This window comes from Osmerus eperlanus, chromosome 14, assembly GCF_963692335.1.
Source record: "Osmerus eperlanus chromosome 14, fOsmEpe2.1, whole genome shotgun sequence".
In the NCBI taxonomy this organism is placed as follows: domain Eukaryota; kingdom Metazoa; phylum Chordata; class Actinopteri; order Osmeriformes; family Osmeridae; genus Osmerus; species Osmerus eperlanus.
The window spans coordinates 15,200,497-15,219,988 of NC_085031.1; the positions used below are offsets into that span (position 1 = coordinate 15,200,497).

The 19,492-nt window shown below is 50.5% G+C and overlaps 1 protein-coding gene across 3 annotated transcripts; it reads right to left on the reverse strand.

Annotated features, from left to right (window-relative positions):
- Positions 1-1,804: 1,804 nt before the first annotated feature.
- ssh1b (slingshot protein phosphatase 1b) lies at positions 1,805-19,443 on the reverse strand. Of its 3 annotated transcripts, XR_009932186.1 has the most exons (16): positions 19,048-19,443; positions 17,614-17,651; positions 13,385-13,485; positions 11,858-11,922; positions 11,495-11,616; positions 11,251-11,319; positions 10,505-10,570; positions 9,842-10,036; positions 9,454-9,547; positions 9,156-9,284; positions 8,808-8,854; positions 8,363-8,509; positions 7,971-8,171; positions 6,686-7,367; positions 3,054-6,433; positions 1,805-2,928 (listed from the first exon to the last, which is right to left on the reverse strand). XR_009932186.1 is itself a non-coding variant. In XM_062478348.1 (15 exons), exons 1-15 carry the CDS (start codon positions 19,126-19,128, stop codon positions 5,213-5,215), a joined length of 3,258 nt encoding a protein of 1,085 aa, XP_062334332.1. In that variant the 5' UTR covers positions 19,129-19,443; the 3' UTR covers positions 1,805-5,212. The 3 variants fall into 3 exon arrangements, 2 of the variants coding, with proteins under 2 accessions (XP_062334332.1, XP_062334333.1); XM_062478348.1 differs by having other exon boundaries at positions 1,805-6,433; XM_062478349.1 differs by lacking the exons at positions 17,614-17,651; positions 19,048-19,443 and adding an exon at positions 15,305-15,724 and having other exon boundaries at positions 1,805-6,433.
- Between the last annotated feature and the right edge of the window lie 49 nt (positions 19,444-19,492).

A 19,492-nucleotide genomic window follows, 5' to 3' on the forward strand; every position in this document is an offset into this window, starting at 1 on the left:
TCTCTCCCTCTCTCCATCTATTTTCCTCCCTTTCTCACTCTCCAAATAACATTGACCATTAATGGGAGGCTTGTGACTCACAGAACAGCAAACTATTAGCAGCTCGCAAGGACCTCACACAGGATGCTGTTAAGACGAAAACATCACCAGGGTTACCAAGGTCTCCAGGACACTTCCAGGACTCATAACTTCCAGAGTTAGAGAAAGGCTCAAGACCGGCCATGGATAGAAAAGGCTCTGGATCAACCTTAGACAGAGTTTGTCCTAGAGAACATGGCACAGGTTGACCTAAGGTCATTAAAAAAGATAACTAAACAAATGCCTGTGCTAACTGTTGTAGATGACATCACCGTAGACCAGAGGTACAGACAGAGAGGGTTTAATATAGCTCTGAACCCTCACTGTCATGGGAGGAATGGAATGCTTCAGTGTCTATTTCTTGTCCCTAAAGCTCACATACACAATGGAGGCACATGCAGTTCTCAGACAAACACGTGAGCGCACCTATTGCTTAACCCTTGTGTTATCTTCGGGTCATTCTGACCCATCAGTCATTGTGACCCACCGTTGTATTGCGACAAATTTACCTCATACAAAAACAAAGTGAAGCATTTTCTTTTAACTGATGGGCTGTCTCAGACCCCCCACATTGCAAAGGTTAAAAGAAAATTATTTTTATTTGTTTTTGTATTGGGTAAAATTGGGTAAACACAACGATGGTTCGTTATGAACCTTTGGGTCATGTGACCCGAAGGCAGCACGAGGGTTAAATAGACCATCAAATGACAAGCTCCTGTAATTGATTTCCCAAGATACACTGTATGGCTTCGAATTTAGATTTCGAATCGAAGCAAAGTAAGATCAGGCGGGCTTCCTTGACGGAACCCACTACAAAATAAAACAAAAAAAGTTTACTAACTTTGTCGTTGTCAAACCTCGCAATGTACCCTTCTCAAAATCCTCCTGACCAAAGACAAAGGTGAGAGGATCTGCTAGTTGAATCTTTCTGATTCTGTGAGTCATTGGAGGACAGGAAATCCACAGTGGTAGAAAGAGAGACTACCTACCTCAGGCCGAGTTTGTCGACACCCCTGGCTGGCCGGCCTGCTTGTTGACCTGCAGTACCACAGAGTCTATTTGCTGCTACAAGTTTCTGCCACTGTCCCCAGTGTTTTTCCCCCGTGATGTCAGAGTGACTTCATTTGACTAATTCAATAAGACTTCTCACTGCCTTGTGCGTCTGGCCAATAGAGCCTTGGTGAGGAGGCCCACAGACAGATACTGCTGCTCTATGGGAGGACTGAGGGGCTTGTATCTGCTGTCCAGCCCCGTGAAACAAAACAGACGACTAAAAGAGTTTCTGTATTTCACACGCAGATCTCTCCTGTCATTCATAATGTGCTTGTGTGTTCCTCCATCCTCTGTGTGTTTGTGCATGTTACTAGAACACACTGACGTCATCCATCGATTGGGAACAATACGGTGTGAGTCTGTGAGACAACAGTGAACTCTGTTGTGTTATGCTATCCTATGTCTCCTAACGCGTGTGGCTTGAATCCACCTCATGTTGTTCGTCCCAGACTGGTTAGATAAGCTGTTGACTCCCACAGCAGACGCTCTTATCCAGAGCGACTTACAGTAAGTACAAGTAGGGTGAAGTGCCTTGCCCAAGGACACAACGTCATGTGGCACGGCCGGGAATCGAACCGGCGACTTTCTGGTTACTAGCCCGATTCTCTAACCGCTCAGCCACCTGACTCCCTTTTAGATTAACGGAATAAGGAAACATCTCACGCCACGTAAATACATTATGCAGACAAGTAATGCTTTACTTACATGATACACATCGACTCAACATCATTTTGACAAAATGCAATAAAAAAAGAAAAGAAAAGTGCTTTCCACATTAACATTGTAAATGTACAGTACAGTGCAAACAATACTTAACCCCCTGCACCCCTGAAATAAAAGAATGTTATCAAAAACAACCAATGTAACAAAACATTTCCTCCTTATGTGATTGTGTTGGGAGGATCAGCATTCATACACGCCATGTTTGCAAAACATCTCACAAAGCTCCTCACCGTTGGAGACACTTAACAATGGCAACTGGGACTCCTGAAACGACTATGTCTATCCTCTTTCTTTGTCTTAATGTCTGTAATTTTCTCTATTCCTTTCTCTCTCTCTATAAGGAACAATGTCCTGTAGGATTGTCGGTTTGATGTTTGAGAGTTCATAAACTGGTAGTCCACATGCACCTCTGTTCGATCGAGATAAACATACACTATTCTAGAAACTAATGGCTGTCAATTATGTGTGCGGGTGAGAGCTTATGGTGTTTGAGAGTCTTGTCTATTTATGCATATGTCTACGTGGATGTACTGGGCTTAAGGGCTTCATGGCCATGCTCTTCAGGGACAGATGTGTTGATGTGTGGCATAAGAGGGGAAGTCCTTGGCTTTACTCGTTTTCCAGTGTGTCTGTAAAGGACCAGACCCAAGGCCAGGGGAGTTAAGGCACTTATGCATAAACACAACACAAATCCAAAACATGTTATGCAAAAAACTGAAACGTATTGCGTCGTATCGGAGGGTCGGACGACGACGTTGCCGATGGCGATGGGAGACGCTGAAGGTTCTGGAACCTTCCTTCCGGTGGTCTTTTTGTCTTCCACCGTCGCGAGCACGACGCGTCGGGTTCGGCCGACGAGAGACCCAGCCTGTGTTGTCACGACAACGCTGAAGGTCGGAGTCCTGGGTCTGGAGTCGGCCCAGTGATGCTTCGGGGATGGAGGCTGTTGTGCTGTAAACCTGTGCGTCCGTGGTTACATCCTGCCCCTCACAGCCCCGCGAGGGTCACGTGACAGCGAGGGGCAAATGAAGTGCTAACACTAAATAAAGCCAGTATGGTGACTGATCTAAGAGTCTGGGTTTGGAGGAGAGAGGGGGTTATATACCAGTCAAGAAAAAAAACAACCAGCTTTAGAAGCAGTTTTCCACAACCAATACAAAGCCAAAATATGAATTATTACTTAATCAGTCCAGTCTCACCTACTGTATTATAGAATATGCATCGGTGACATGTTGAGTTTTCTGAATGGCTAAAGATATATCTCAGTTCTTTGCATCCGTACCAGTGTCCACATCATCCCACGTCGCTCACAACCGTTCTAGCTCTGTCACGCGTGTGCCCGCACACGCACCAGCCAGGTCAACTTCATCCTTGCACAGTGAACGTGCACAGTGCAGCAAATTAGAACAAAACAAAAAGTTTCGAAACAAAAACACCCTGGGATCAATCAACGTTCAAGCTGGCACTGAGTGATTCGACCGCCTGATGTGCATCAGGTGCCGTATTGTAGAATAAGAACACGTAAAAATATAAATAACGCAACTGATAAATAAAATAAAAAAAGGGACGAGAATGAATTTGGGAAGCGTCGTTCGAAGGGCGTTGGAGATGGAGGGGTTAGGGTTCACGAGGCTGTCACGGCCGCCTTAAGCTTGGGTGTTAGCGTTTCGGCTGTAAACATAACATCAAATCTCCGGTCACGCCTACGGTTTCACAGAGCAACACGCAGGTAAACAAGCGCTTTTCTTCCGGGAGTTTCCATCCGCGTCTCGACGTCTTCGTCTGACTCCGGTCTCAGTCCCGCCCACGCCACGAGTCAGAGAGTGAGGGAGTGAGGGAGTAAGGGAGTGAGAGAGAGAGCTTGGTCTCCTCTCTGCCCCAAACAGCTTGAGCCTAATCACATTAATCCTCTGTTCCTCTCACCCACTTTATCCACAACACAGTGTCAAGAAAAACAGGCTTTGCTCAGATGCAGTACAGGTGGGCAGAGTGGAGACGATGTACCCCATAAGTAGTGTTAGTTCCGCCTCCTCCTCTCCTTGGTCTCTTATGGTGTTAATTTAACACAAATTTCGCTGTGTGCTGAGGTGTGTGCTTTGCTCGAAAGCTGTGTTCTGCAACTCATGTGACTAAGCAAATAAATCTGGCGAACAACCGCAGGACAAGTTGTTCAAGGCGGCCTGGCCTCAGCACACATGGCAACTTTGGCAACACATTACAGCAGGAAGTCTGACGTGATTGGCTCATACCCTGGGAGGGGGCGGGTCGTAGTTGAGCTACGCTGTAGGAGTGCACCAATAAAATAAATCCTATCGTTCAGCAAAGGCTTCAGTGGGAGTCAGGATCTGTCGAATATTCGTTGAGATGGGAGTCGTGAGTCCTGGTCGAGGAGTTTGGCTTCAATTAGTAGTTTCCATGAGGCCTAGCAGTGGGCCAGTCTAGAGACACAACTCACAGCAACTCTGAAAGAACCTCGAGGATTATAAACTAGAGACGGAAGCCATTCTTACTCTCTGTTTCCCAACACACAGCATTAAGTGCTTGTGAGTCCAGCTGAGGCTAAAGTAGAGCTAGCGCGCTCCCTAGCTAGCTGTCTGTGCACATGACCCAAACCATTTTTCAAGGATATGAAAAAAATATATAAAGTTTTAATTCAAATAAAGTAAACGAGAGGATATCGTTTTAGAACATCCCTTCTCTGTCCCTCTTCCAAACATCCATAACATGCGTGCTGCGTGTGTGACAAGGGGATGAGTTGTGTAACACGAATGTAAAGACTAAACTGACCACTTGAAGATGTGATTACGTTAAGTACCTCGATGGAGGAGGTCAAGCAGGCCCAGACACTGAGGGGACATGTCAACAAAACAGGTCTTTGGACTGAAACTGTCAGAGGTGCCTGTGGTTGAGGCACACACACACACACACAGAGGCTCAGGGGTCACCCAGGGGTCACCCAGGGGTCAGACCTGCAAGCAGTCAGGGACACGATGGATCCAGAGAGGATTTCCTATCCGATAATCGATCAACAGTCTCGAATCCCACGGAGGGCCGTGTGATTGAATGAATGGGAAACGTGCGCTCACTGCTCCACATTCACTGATCTCCACCAGTCGGCTCAATTCACATACAGGAAACAGGAAGTTGGAGTTGTCACATTCTGCTCCATCCTCCCGGCAACCGTCCCATGACCCCCAGGAGTTTTTAGTCCAGGTGTGTCTCTGCTAGGAGGGGGACCGTCCTGGTAGACCCCCCCTCCCCCCCCACTCCAGCCTGGTTCTCTCTGGAGGAGACCTGATGGGGGGTCAGTCTTCTGGGGGGCGGGACGGGGAGTGTGAGGGGCAGTTCCAGCATTCAGTCACCTCCAGGGGGCAGCGGCGGGGGGCGGGGAGGGCTCCCCTGGGGTGGAGGGAGGGTCGGCGGGAGTCTGGGAGGGGGCCGGCGGGGGGTCTGGGGGGAAGCTGGAGCTGGCGGACAGGGTGAGATCCTCCGTGGAGAAGGTGAGGCCTCCCAGCTTGGCCAGGGAGCTGGAGCGTTTGAGGCGGGAGGGCATGGTGAGGCCGGCCAGCCTCATGTGGCTCTCGATCTCCAGGGCCCGCTGGCGGACCAGGCCGGGCTGGCCCCCGCGGAGGCTGTGGAGGCTGTCGCTGCTGGAGCTGCGAGTGAGGCTGGAGGAGCCGTGGGGAGAGGAGAGAGGTGTCCGGGTGAAGGTGGCGCCCGGGGGGGAGGTCACCGGGGTGGGGGGGTGCTCCTGGGCCGAGACGGTTGCGGAAGATGTCCGGGTCTCGGAGGGGAGCTCCAAATCCTCCTCCACCTCCATATCCTCCAACACCCCCACCCCCAGGTCCATCTGCTCGGGCAGGGGTCCAGCCGAGAGCTGCCCCTCCGCGGCCAGGCTGGCCAGCCTCTCCAGCTGCTCTGCTCTCTGCCTCACCATGCCCGCCCCAAGGCGTGTCCTCTGCAGCGTGGCCAGGGCTTCCTGATGTAGCGCCGCCTCCCCACCAGGGGGCATCTCCTCCAGGGCAAGCTGGAAAGCGACCCCCTCCCCTGGGGCGGCCGCGGCGGGCCTCTCCCCCTCCAGGCTCAGCTCCAGCAGGGTGAGCTCCGTCACGGCTCCGCAGCCGGCCTCCCGGCCCGGCTCTTCCTCCTCCTCCTCCTCCTCCTCCTGCAGCTCGTCCATGTCCTCCGTCTCCAGCGAGCAGCGGTCGCGGGGCAGCTCCTCGCAGCTCATGGGCGACACCAGGCGCTGGCGGTAGGCCTCCAGGCGCGCCACCGGAGCCGGCAGGGCGCAGGGGGCGCCCGGGCAGCACAGACGCCCGCAGGGCTGCACCAGGGTGGGGGGCACCGGCGGCGCAGGGGCGGGGGCCGGGGCGGAGAGAGGGGTCGGCGTGGGGGCGAAGTGCGTCCCTGGGGGGTCGATGGAGATGGTGGGGATGCTGCAGAGGCGGGCGGGGTTAAGGCGGTGGGGGCGGCCTCCGGCGGGGCGCTCGCAGCGGCGGCTCTGGGGCAGGCGGAGGCAGTCCGTACACGTCTGGTAGGACGGCTTCACCTTGGAAGGGTTTCCTGTGCTAGCACTGTCCTAAACAGAGGAAACAGACAGACAGGATACGTGGTCAGACACAAGATGACTCTGCACGTCGAGGAGAGGTCCAACCCTTTAAAATTTTTTTATTTATTCACTCTTCATATGTTGCTTGGATAAAAGTGTCTGTTAAATAAATAAAATATACAACATTTTCACAAAACATACAACATCGCAATCCCTTTAGTAATACAATGTTTGGTACATAGGATCTGCTATGTCATGCGGGTTCTAGACTGTTCCACTCACGTCAAAAGCAGCCGGGCAGCTGCGCTTGGCCGCCAGACGGTTACTGTTGTTGGTGTTGAGGTTGGCCAGGCCTAACCGGCTCTCCTCCTTCCTGTCCCCCTCCCCTTCTCCCCCCTCCTCCCCTCCCCCCCGCCGCCTCTCCTCCGCCCCGGCGGGCCGGGCCAGGGCGGCCATCTCCGCCTCCTCCTTCTGCGCCTCCTCCTCGTCCTCCTCCTCCACCGTGCTGAACTCCAGCCGCAGGCGCGTCTCCTCCAGCGGCTCCAGACGCCCGCAGGTCTGGGCGCCGGCCGCCTCGCCCGGCAGCGCCAGCTGGGCCATGGGGAACCCCTCGTCCTCCAGGAGGGCGTCGCGCTCCACGTCCTCGATCTCGATGAACACCCTCTCCATGCCCAGCAGGGGCGGGCCGCGCACGGGTGTCGAGGGCTCGCTGTCCAGCGCCGTGTCCGACAGGCGGCGGAAGTAGTAGTTGTAGTTGAGCGGGTCCAGGGGCTCCACCTCCAGGCCCCGGCAGGGGGAGCCGCCGCAGACGCCTCGCCCCCAGACGTCCTCCTCCTCTAGGGAAGAGGCTCGCAGCCCCGGGGGGTCCTCTCCAGGGACCTCCAGGCCGCAGCAGGGCCCGGACGCCTCGTCGCCCCCCTCCTCGTCCCCTTCAGGCCTCCACAGCTTGTTGTGCCGCTGTTTGCTGTCCGGGGGCGGAAACACAGTCGTGGTCAGTAAATGGCCATGAAGCAGGGGTCTCCAACCCTGTTCCTGGACAGATTCCTTCCTGTAGGGTTTTACTCCAAACCCAGTTGTGACTAACCTGAGTCAACCAGCTAGCCGCTAGAATCAGGTTGGCTAGATTAGTGCCGGAGAAAAACCCTGCCGGACGTTTGGTCTGCAGGAACAGGGTTGGAGACCCCTGCCTCAGTCAGACTATATTCATAATACCGTCACTAGCCGACTCAAAGCTACCATAGTCCATTAGAATCTTGGCCTATGACCTTATAATCCACCTTTATGGGTACACACACTACTAATGCTGTGTTCACACCAAACGCAAAGCAAATTATTCGCCCGTCGAGATTACGCGAATTCGTCAGTGACACCTCAACATTGATAAACTTTTGCGACACAAATATGGATTTATATCAAAGTAAAATTTAGTAAAATAAATCTGATCCAAAAATTCTAGGTTTCCGAAATTCAGGTTGCTGCAAAGGTTACCCAACATAACCCTCAGAGAACCTGTGGTTCCAGATGGTTCCAGACAGCAGAGTTAGGGGGGTGGACCCGGCCGGCTCACCTGGCGTCCAGGATGCCCTCGTACTCGGCCAGCTGCCTCATGAAGCCGGCGTTGGGCCGCGCCACGCTCCTCTTCTGCTTGACGAAGTTGTACGCTCGCTCCAGCGACCAGCCATACTCCTTCATGGCGTAGGCGATCACTGTGGACGCCGAGCGACTCACACCCATCTTACAGTGGACCAGACACTTCGACTGGTTCCTCCTGATGGACAATCACAACACAAACAAAAAAATGACAGAATGCTCCTTTTTTTAAAATCAAAATAATTAACATTAGCCTACTGAAACTAACAGAATAAGCAACAGTCAACGATAAGATGTGATATTTGGAGCGTTTTATGGTTCTCCAGTACTGCTGTGTTCTAGTGTTCTAGCAGAGGCTGCTGGACTCACTTGGCTCTGAGGATGAAGTTGTAGGTGTCGTTCCAGTGGGCCAGGAGGTCCGTGGTCTCCTCATCGTACACACGGATGTTGTGGTAGGAGAACGTCCCCGGAAAAAAGTTATCTATCTCCCTGGTCACGTTCAGGATATAACCAATCCTGTATCAAATACAAAACACTGATGAATCTCTTGTTCAGTGAGATTAATTTGAACTGTGTTTTAGTCAAAAACTTCCTAAATTCATGACTAATAAATGTAATTCAATCACTCGTTCAGCAAGAGAAATTGACACAGACTTCATAACCATTCCTTTGAAAACTGTATTTGTCTTCCCAACAGACGTTATATATATATATATTCATGATGACTGTAGAATAATGGGCTTTGGCATTGTGGCTCAGGAATGCTTTTATATAAGAAGCTGCCAACCCAGCTGACGTGTTTGTAAACACTCACCCGCAGTCTTGCAGCTCCTCCAAGTTAGACGCGTTCCACTCAGAGCCCTGGAGTCGTCACAGGCAACGAATATCATGTTGTAGGTCAGGGTTAAAGGTCACAGCCTAACACACTAAGGCTAAGTTCATGTTCAAAGCTAAGATGCTAATTGTTTGGGTGACTGAGGACTGGATGAGGGGATTAGGTAGAGGATTAAAGCAGGTTGAGATGTGGTTATTTTGTACTTTAGACTAGTAAATACAGACTCTAACCACAGAAATACTGTTTAAACTACTATTTGTTTGTCACTTTGGATAAAAGCATCTGCTGAATGAATCCGATGTGACGTAGGAGGGCTGGTGGTGTTACCAGGTAGAGGTGGTCGAAGATGAGCGTGGCCTTGTCCATCTGGCCCAGGATTAGCAGCATCTCGTTGTCGATGAACTCCTTGAACTCCTTCAGGTTACAGCTCATGTGGTGCTCCAGCTCTGTACGGATCTGATACACACACACACACACACACACAAACACACACACACGGACACACACGGACACACACGGACACACACACACATTGGTTGTCTAATAAATCTATCCATAACACCACCAATAAACTATACGTCCCTGTTGGCATTCACGATTAGAACGTCCAGCTGTGGAACCGTACCTCCTTAGACGTGACGTTCTCCAGGTCCTGGAACATCATGATGCTGCGCAGCTTGGCTCTGATCTGACCCTCGGTCCTCTCTCTCTCCGTGGGTCTGCCAGCACGCAGCACAGCATTAGCCTTGTGATCTTACTGTGCTAGCGTACTAACAAGAGTTCATTTACATTTACATTTAGTCATTTAGCAGACGCTCTTATCCAGAGCGACTTACAGTAAGTACAGGGACATTCCCCCCGAGGCAAGTAGGGTGAAGTGCCTTGCCCAAGGACACAACGTCATTTGACACGGCCGAGAATCAAACTGGCAACCTTAATATTACTAGCCCGATTCCCTAACCGCTCAGCCACCTGACACCCCCTTTTTTTTTTTTACGTGGTGAAGGTCTCACCGGTCCACGAACATGGTGGGGGAGTCTGGCCTGGTGGTCTCCAGGTCAGTCATGGTGTTCCACTCGTTGATGCAGCTCTGCTCCGAGGAGACGCAGCTCTCGTAGAAGCCCGTCCAGGTGAGCGCCATGCCCCCGGGGAAGTAGTTGTACCTGCGGGACACCTCGCACGCCTTGTGGAGGATCTGGAGAGCAGACCTGAACACACACACACACGCGCATTCACACACATACAGACACACACATGCACATTCACACATTTTGATCCAAAGTGACATTCAAATGCATCGTGCATTTAAAAAGTGCATTTTAATCAAAACTGCATTGTATTTTGGTGGTCTGAATGAAGGTAAGGTCTGTGTTCAGCAGACATCTCAGCTATGATGAACAACAACAACTCTACTACACTGCAACCATCACTACATTATTACTTAGTACAGTGCTTTTTAACTGCAGTAATGTCTCTCTTGACCACTAGATGGTGCTAAACCTAATCTGCTGATTAGGCAGGATAATGTCATGATTTTACATCCTTCCTTTCAATATATTCGAGTACAAACAACAACTAAATCCTTTCACTCTTGGTAGTGTGAGGTAAGTTCACCAGATCAGGGGTCACGCTGAAGTACAAACACATATGAAGTCAAACCTCCACCCCTCACTCACCACATGGCCTGCACAGACACAGGTTTGAAAACATGTGCCCTTCCTGCCGTAGTCACGCTGAACCCCCTGAGAAGAAAAGATGAGAGGAAGATTAAATATTAGTCCATGGGAAAGGAGAAGAGGTGGAGATATGGAGGCATAAGAGCTGTCCTCCAACACACATACAGCTGAACGGGCCCATGGGACTATTCACTAACACAACCAGTGGAACATTCCACTCACAGTGGGACTTAACAGGTCAGCAAGAACTCCACTTCCAGGGATGGAGTGAACTGGCCTGCAGTGGACAGTACTGTCCACTAGGGGGCAGGGGAACCCAGTGTGTCTGCGAGGAGCAGTGCTTTTTGCAATGATGCATCTTGAAGACAGGTTCACACACTAGCTTTGCGGACCTATCTGCAGAGGGTGGGCTTAGCGAGATGTGCTCAGAGAAAAGCTGTTTATAAATATCTGTGTTTTGGTCATTCACTTGGTCATTTGATGAGTCATTGGTCATTCACATCCATACAGACCCAAAAGTTGAGCTCCTCCTGTGAATTTTTGTACTTCTGTGAGGTAAAACCCACCGCAGGTATTTTGAAAATGTGTGAGTTTAAACACAGTCGTACACAGGGAAACTCTCAATGAAACTCTCACTAGCCATGCTACACCTTCATATGGAGGTGTGTAGATTCGGAAGTACAGACTGACAGACCACGGAAAATAATAATGTACTTTATGTCTTCATCTGCTTGGTAGGAACTCACCCATCTCCATCTAGATGTATCTTTGTGTCGCTCCACAGTGGCAGCACCATCCCGATCGAGCAACTTTTACTGAAAAAGAAAAAGTAGGAATTACACACAAAACCACACGTTACATTTTCAAGCACCGGTTTTACAGAGAGAGATGCCATCGTCTGGGTAGGGTCGGGTCCAGGTGTCTCATGCCGACAACTGGACCCACTTCCTGTTTCCGGTGAGGGAAACAGGAAGTTGGAGGCTTGTGTACCTGTCCTTGTCAGTAAAGTCCATCCCCAGCAGCAGGTTCTCTTCCGTATCCTGGCGACCGTTGGTGTAGACCACAACCATGTACCGCACGCGCTCAGACCACCCGCTCTCTAACCGGACAGCCTGGGAGGGGGGAGATACAGAGATACCTTACTTACCACAACGAGTGTTAATGTGCGTGACCGTGTGTGAGTGAGTGTGTTTGAGAATGAGGGAGTGAGTGTGTGTCTGACCGTGTGAGTGTGTCTGTGTTTGTGAGTAATTGAGTGTCTGTCTGTGTGCGTGTGTGTCTGCCTGTTTGTGAGCGAGCGAGTGAGCGAGCGTGTAACTGCAGGGTAGCTCAGAGCGCTGTGCTGCTACTGACCAGCTTGATGCGGTCCTCTGAGCGGAGCGTGTTGATCATGATCTGAAGGTGCTGAGGAAGATCTCCTGAGAGAGAGAACACCGAAGGGGTTAGCCACAGATCTAGAACACAGAAGGGGTCAGCCAGAGATCTAGAACACAGAAGGGGTCAGCCACAGATCTAGAACACAGAAGGGGTCAGCCAGAGATCTAGAACACAGAAGGGGTTAGCCACAGATCTAGAACACAGAAGGGGTTAGCCACAGATCTAGAACACAGAAGGGGTCAGCCACAGATCTAGAACACAGAAGGGGTCAGCCAGAGATCTAGAACACAGAAGGGGTTAGCCACAGATCTAGAACACAGAAGGGGTCAGCCACAGATCTAGAACACAGAAGGGGTCAGCCAGAGATCTAGAACACAGAAGGGGTTAGCCACAGATCTAGAACACAGAAGGGGTCAGCCAGAGATCTAGAACACAGAAGGGGTTAGCCACAGATCTAGAACACAGAAGGGGTCAGCCAGAGATCTAGAACACAGAAGGGGTCAGCCAGAGATCTAGAACACAGAAGGGGTCAGCCACAGATCTAGAACACAGAAGGGGTCAGCCACAGATCTAGAACACAGAAGGGGTTAGCCAGAGATCTAGAACACAGAAGGGGTTAGCCAGAGATCTAGAACACAGAAAGGGTTAGCCAGAGATCTAGAACACAGAAGGGGTCAGCCAGAGATTTAGAACACAGAAGGGGTTAGCCACAGATCTAGAACAACATAATCGCCATTAGACTCTTTGTACCTTGGCATTTTCCGTAAGTACACACATACAGACCTAATACACGCGTGTGCATGCACAGACACAAACAGAAACAAAAGCACGCCCAAGGCTGAGGTAACAGCAGGGCGCTGCTGGGTCCAGCTGGTGACATTACGCAACACCTCGATGGGAAAGTCAAACACAGCCGATCTACAAAGCCTTATCTTGTTTAGTCTGCCTTCTCTCTTTTCACCTGTGAAAGACTGAACAGGTCCGTCAGCCCTCACAGAAGCTCCGGGGACAGGCACTCCCCTAACCCGCCCCTTTAGAACCACCACTCTCCTAACCCCGCCCCTTTAGAACCACCACTCTCCTAACCCCGCCCCTTTAGAACCGCCACTCTCCTAACCCCGCCCCTTTAGTACCACCACTCTCCTAACCCCGCCCCTTTAGAACCACCACTTCCCTAACCCCGCCCCTTTAGAACCACCACTCTCCTAACCCCGCCCCTTTAGAACCACCACTCTCCTAACCCCGCCCCTTTAGAACCACCACTTCCCTAACCCCGCCCCTTTAGAACCACCACTCTCCTAACCCCGCCCCTTTAGAACCACCACTCTCCTAACCCCGCCCCTTTAGAACCACCACTCCACTAACCCCGCCCTGCGTGCTGGTGGTGTGTGTGTGTGTGTTGTACCTGCGTGCTGGTGGTGTGTGTGTGTGTGTTGTACCTGCGTGCTGGTGGTGTGTGTGTGTGTGTTGTACCTGCGTGCTGGTGGTGTGTGTGTGATGTACCTGCGTGCTGGTGGTGTGTGAGGGTCTTGGGGCCCTGTGGACTGCTGCCCTGCTGCAGGAAGAGAGCTGCTCCTTTCACCATGAAGAAGCTCTCGCTGAGGCTGAAACACAGAGAGGAAGAGGAGGGAGAGATTTCATCATCATCATCATCATTATCCCAGTCCCCTTTCTGATGGTGCCACATGGAGAATTAGGAGGAAATCGGACTCAGCAGAAAGAAAAGGTTTCACAGCAATCTCACTGAGATCATCTGAATATAATTTGGATGTTTTAGCCAGTTGCCCTCACAGCAGCAAAGTGAATGGATGACAAATCGTTTTTCGATAGGTGTTTTGTCCATTCCTTCCATTTGTTATGTTTCCATATACAGCTGTATGCTAGCTGACATCCCATACTGTCTGACAGCTGTTACCACAACAACCCTGCAACATCCCATAATGCATTTGTTGTCTCCTCAAAAATGTTTTATCTTGGCTCATCCTCTCTCTCTCTCTCTCTGTGTGTCTGTGTGTCTGTCTCCACATATTCAGCAAGAGATTCCTCCTCCTGGTTGTTCATCTCAGTGACCAGAATGAGAAACAGACAATATGGAGACGTGGTTTTGCTCAGAGATGTCAGGGTACACCTGCGTGCTGCTCAGTGATGTCAGGGTACACCTGCGTGCTGCTCAGTGATGTCAGGGTACACCTGCGTGGCCGTGCAGCAGCGGGGGCCGGCTGCTAATTGCTTTCTAAAGGTTCAGCGAGCAGGAAAGGGCGTGGGGAGATCTTCCAGGAGAGACTGTCAGCAGACGAGCGCTGCTAGCGAGACCTTTCCTAAATGAAATACATCTTTGCAGATAGCGACCCGATGCTGCTTGATTGGCTTCACTGACCTTTGGCAGAGGATCAGCAATGCAGCTTTCGGTCTGTCCCTCTAGCTTTCTCTCCATATTTATATATCTATATCTTTCTGTCTGTCTCTCTCTATCCATCTCGTCTTTCCATCATTCTGTCTCACTATCCCCGTCTGCCTTTATTGTTTGCTTTGTCCAGCATCATCCTTTTCTTCCCTCTCCCTTTCTCTTCTCCCTTCTGCCTCTCTTCTCTGGCCCAAACCTGCTGCCTGACCCTAGGGTCCACTCCCCTAGCCTCCCCCTGGCCTCTTATAGAGGTCGGCCTCCCCTGGCCTCCCCCTGGACTCAGTTCTAAAGCTCCGACCTCAGCCCTGAGGTCCAGTAGCCAGCTATGAGTCTTCTGGCTAGGACAGCGCTGGAGAGAAACAGAGTGTTGCTTTGTTTGGAGCAGGCTAGCTGCCCTCTCTGCCACCAAACACGAAGCCTGCTGTGACGTGCTGGGGCCATCGCAGGACCTTGTGTTCCAGCTACTCTGTTACGTGGTTATCATTGTTTCTGGACAGGTTTCTACTGACAAAGTAGAAACGAATGATCAGATGGTCCCAGGTTGACAGACACAGAGAGAGAGAGAGAGAGAGAGAGTGAGAGTGATAGTGAGATACACACAGTAGCAGGGTACAGTAAACACTAATAACTTCGTAGTTGAATGTCCTTGAAATGACTTGACTGGTGATAAGTCCACCAGAGTGACCAGGAACAATGTGAGTCTGTTCCTACCACAAGTAAAAAGACCTTTAAAAACCAACGGAAGAAAAATTCAGAAAAGACATTGTTTTCCTCTAGTGAATTCCAGAACCAGAACACTGCCCCTCTGAATACAAACGCGTTCTCTGTACACATTCCTCATGTCATTTTCCTTCAAGACCAAATAAGACCCAAGAAGCGATCTCAGAACCAAAACACAGACTCTCAGAACACCAACGTCGTCTCGCTCATCACGGATCTGAACCCCGCTGCCTCCGAGGTGCCGTTCGGACGAGAGCTCGCCGGCAGCGCGCGGGCTGCAGAGCGCGGTGAGGACTCACATGCGGTAGATGTCTCTGGGAGTCAGCACGGCGTTCTCCACAAAGTGGGGCAGCATGGTGAGCATGGCTTCCTCGCAGGGGGACGCCACCAGATGCATCCCAGACCAGACCTCCTCAGACCAGACGTCCTCTTCGCTGGGCTCCCCCCCTCTGGACGGGTCCTTTGGGCTCCTCAGCTTGTCTGTTCTTCCTCTCTGGTCCCCTCCGCTGACCTCCTCACCACTGGGCTTCCTCCTCACCTCTCACAGCCAGTCCACGGGGAAACACTCCATAGCATCGGACATCTCCAAACCAGCTCGTCTCTTTAACCCGTCTGTCTGTTTGGTGTCTTCTTAAAAATACATTTTCCTTTTCTCTGTGTTCCAGCGAAGAGCACAAGTGAGGTTGACCAGACACGAGCTATGCGTGTCCAGTTATGATTCCTGTCCTGCTCTCTCTCTCTCTCTCTCTCTCTGGTTGCCGTGGCAGACGATCGTCCTGTCGACCCCACCGCCGCCCTCATCCGTCTGACGGCCGTCCACCCCCCCCCCCCCCGGCCACGAGCGGACGCTTATCTCTTCCTCGCAGCGCTCCGCTCCGGCAATCAGCGCCCCCCCTCCACGACACTCCGCCACAAAAGCGCCATTCAGGCGCGGCGGTCGGATCGGGTGTCAGGGAAAATCTGCGGCTCGACTCCAGTCACAAAGCAGACGTCTGTAGAGGAGGACGGACATGAGGCGTCCCCGCACACATGAGCTCCGTGCTGAGTCACCGAGCAGGGAGGAAGCGCTCCGCTCGCTGGAGCGCTCGACACAAAAGCATGACGAGACACATTAAACTCTGCGTGACCCGAGATTTTCAACAAGTTATGCGACGCCCCGCAGGCATAGCTCACACGCACACACAGAAATACAAAAACACACACACACACACATACCTCCAGTCAGGAGGTCAGCCCTTTCAAGGCTGTTGTGTAAGATTGTCTAGTGCTAGGTTTTTCTCCTGAGAACCAAGGACTGCTGGAGGGTACAGTGTGGATTAGGTTTCTGTCTGACTGCTACAGTAAAGGCCAGATAGTCCTGGCCTGGCTGACACCAGACTCGTGACACTGGAGGAGGAGAGCTGTACATCTGGTTTGCAGCAGGACCGCTGACAAAACACCATCTTCTATCCTGGCGGAACTACTTCAGCCTGAGGAGTTTCTCCATATCGACGAGCCCCGCATTCCTCTTCTGCTCTTTCTGAGTTCTCTCAACCTCCGTAAACTTGCAGGCAGTCTTATTTGACGCTGATCTTCATTTAAATCATAGAAGTTTCTTTCTACGGTTTGAAGTACAGAACTTGAGTGTGCAGCTAGGACTGGGCTGTATAACAACAAACATGAGCGCACACGCCTTATCACCTTCGCCACCACGCTACACAGATAGTCTAATCTAGAACACTAGAACACTATAAGTATCAACAGAATGTCATTCTTTGACCGGACGTGGGTTCTGTGCAGTCCACCACCAGCTCTTTAATAAAGATAGATGAAGCTTGATTGCAATTAAACAATGTCACTTAGGACAACAGCAATGGAATGGTGAAGTGTATTCCGTTATTTCTTCCTGGATATATGAATGACACCGAGAACATACCTGCCTGTAGCTGAAGGGAAATGATATTAGTGATGCTGGTGAACCCCAACCGATTTGAGAGATGTTTTATGTCCTTGGGGAGCTTATCACGACGACAGTACTGTAAATGATTATGGGAAGCCAGGATGTGAAGTTCAGGACAGCTTCCATGCCTCTATCTACATCTTGTCTCTGTTTCCTGTAACTTAGAGCCAGGGCTTCAGCGAGCAAGGAAGGGGGCAGGGGGTCAAAGTTCATAGGGCTTGGGAAACACACTCAGTGATTTCCCAGCCATGTAATGTACACCCCTCCCCCACCCCCAAGAGAGCACAGCAGATCATTATTTTACATTACCCTCATCTATGTGCATTCTCAGCTATTAAGGGAAACATAAGAGTTGAAACTCTAGATCTCAGGCTGGACACAGTCTTTCACTGCTGCCGTTACACTCCACATTGAGGGGGAACAAGAATGCATTCTAACACAATAACACACTCTAGAAGAAGAAAGCATTCTAGAACAAGACGGAGTTCTAGAGAACGCATTTTCAGAACAAGAACGCATTGTGTATTGATATAGCATTCTAGAACGAGGAGTTCTAGTCTGTTTTGCAGCACATAGCTCTTTGGCGGTTTACACCACACTGCATTTGATTCCATCCCATAGCTTTTATTTCAAGTCTTCCTCTTTTAGAGAAGAAGAGGAAGTTCTCACCTTTGGTTGGCCTTTCGGTCATCGTCACTCCCAACGTCCTGAAACAGAAAGAAAGACAATCAGGCTGTAAATCAGTCGGATCTCACCGTGTCTCAAGTCCCGTTAGGCTCTTCCAGATTCCTCAGCCTGCAAAACAGTATACCAGCCATACCCTTACACTGACCTTACACTGAGATGTCATCATCCTCATCATCCTCATCCACTCACGGACCTTACGAGAGTAAGTCTAAGACTAAGACTAGTCTAAGTCTCTCTAATGGTGGACCTCTATGCTTTGAAGATGTGGGCAGACTGTCACTAACTGGTCGACGCAGCTTGGATATCTCTGGGGATGTGTAACTCTAGATAGAGATGAGCGCGCTGGCAGCGTTACTATAACGCAGAGCATATTGGTGTAGTAAGTGGTTTGCCGATGCTCAAACCACCCCCAAAGCATCATCTTCATGAAAGATCAAATATTAAGAGGTTTTGGCCACTTATCAAATGTAAGATCACGTCTGCAGAGCTGTTTTTAATGATGTGATTAGTATGACATCATTCCTGCAGCAGTGTGTGGTGTTTTTTTTTACCCTGTGTAGTTCAAGATGCTGTGACTTTCCTGACACTATACAACGTTTTTAACAAACACCCAAAGACCACCATTTTAAGTGAGAGAGCAAGTGGAATTTAAAGAGACCTACAATGTCTTCACTATGCAGTTCATGTTCTCCTACGCCCGAGAAAGGTGTACCAAACAAAAGCAGGCGGGTGGCTTCGGTGAGGGTACTATAGGGTACCAGCACCCCCTACTGGTCATACCTTGTAACTATGATCTCATCTATGTTTTGAAACGTTGCACACCTGCCACACACTCAGCCACAGTTGTTTAAACAGTATTTGACAGTCATGACTCAAAAAAAGAAGCCCGCAGGAGGTGACTACGCACAACGACCGCAGGTCTTTTCAAACAGGCAACACTTCTAGCTACCGTGCGTACGAAAGAAAGCGTTGAAGAATTCACATACACAGCTAGCAAGAGACGATTTGGGGGAAAATCAAACGCACTTTCTAAACTTGCGTTAATGTTTGTTTGGTTACAGTCGAAATAATGCCGCATTCAGACTGGGAACAACACTGACGAAAACGAATGTTGCCCCAAATGAATGCTTTGTTCTACACCTAATCCCTAGCTAAGATTTTGTTTACGAGCTCTTGCGAGCCAGGATCATTTGTTTAAGTATTCCGTTAGGTAATCACTACATTATTCTTTCACGATGACTGGCGTAACGATATTATGAATCAAAACACCGCAACTGAAATTCTTTGACAGTTTCAAGTGCCATCTGCAACACCGGGCCTAGCGGATTCGGAGCATCGCTACATCGGTAGCATCCTCGGTTTTTCCTCCAGCGTTGCCTACCGCAACACCCCCGGTGCTAGTCGGGTTCCACTTACCTCCCCAGCGTTGGTGGTGGCGGTGCTGGCGGAGGATGCTGCGCTGGGGGTGGGAGAGCGCTGCAGAGTAACCAGGGCCATGTCTGGATACTGTCGCTAGGAGAAGACAGTCCTTGGAAGGGAAATCTCTCGGACAAGATACGCCGAGATTTTCCCTGTCCACCACCAGGGACAAAATACTCAAGATCGCATTAAATATTTTTAGCATCTGATTTCACACCCCGTAAAAAACCATTCGTCAGCTTCCCCCTCGCCCATCCTGCACAGTTCATTCTGGAATAGTCACGGATGTATTGTAAATAAGCAAGGAATCTCCCCCGTCTGTGTTATTTGCCATGGTCTCGCGCACACAAACACCAAATTGCAGGTTGCATGCGGGGCAGAAATGAATTGCAGCGTTACTTCTCTCCCGGCTGCTGTGATTGGCTGTTCCATAATGCGTGTG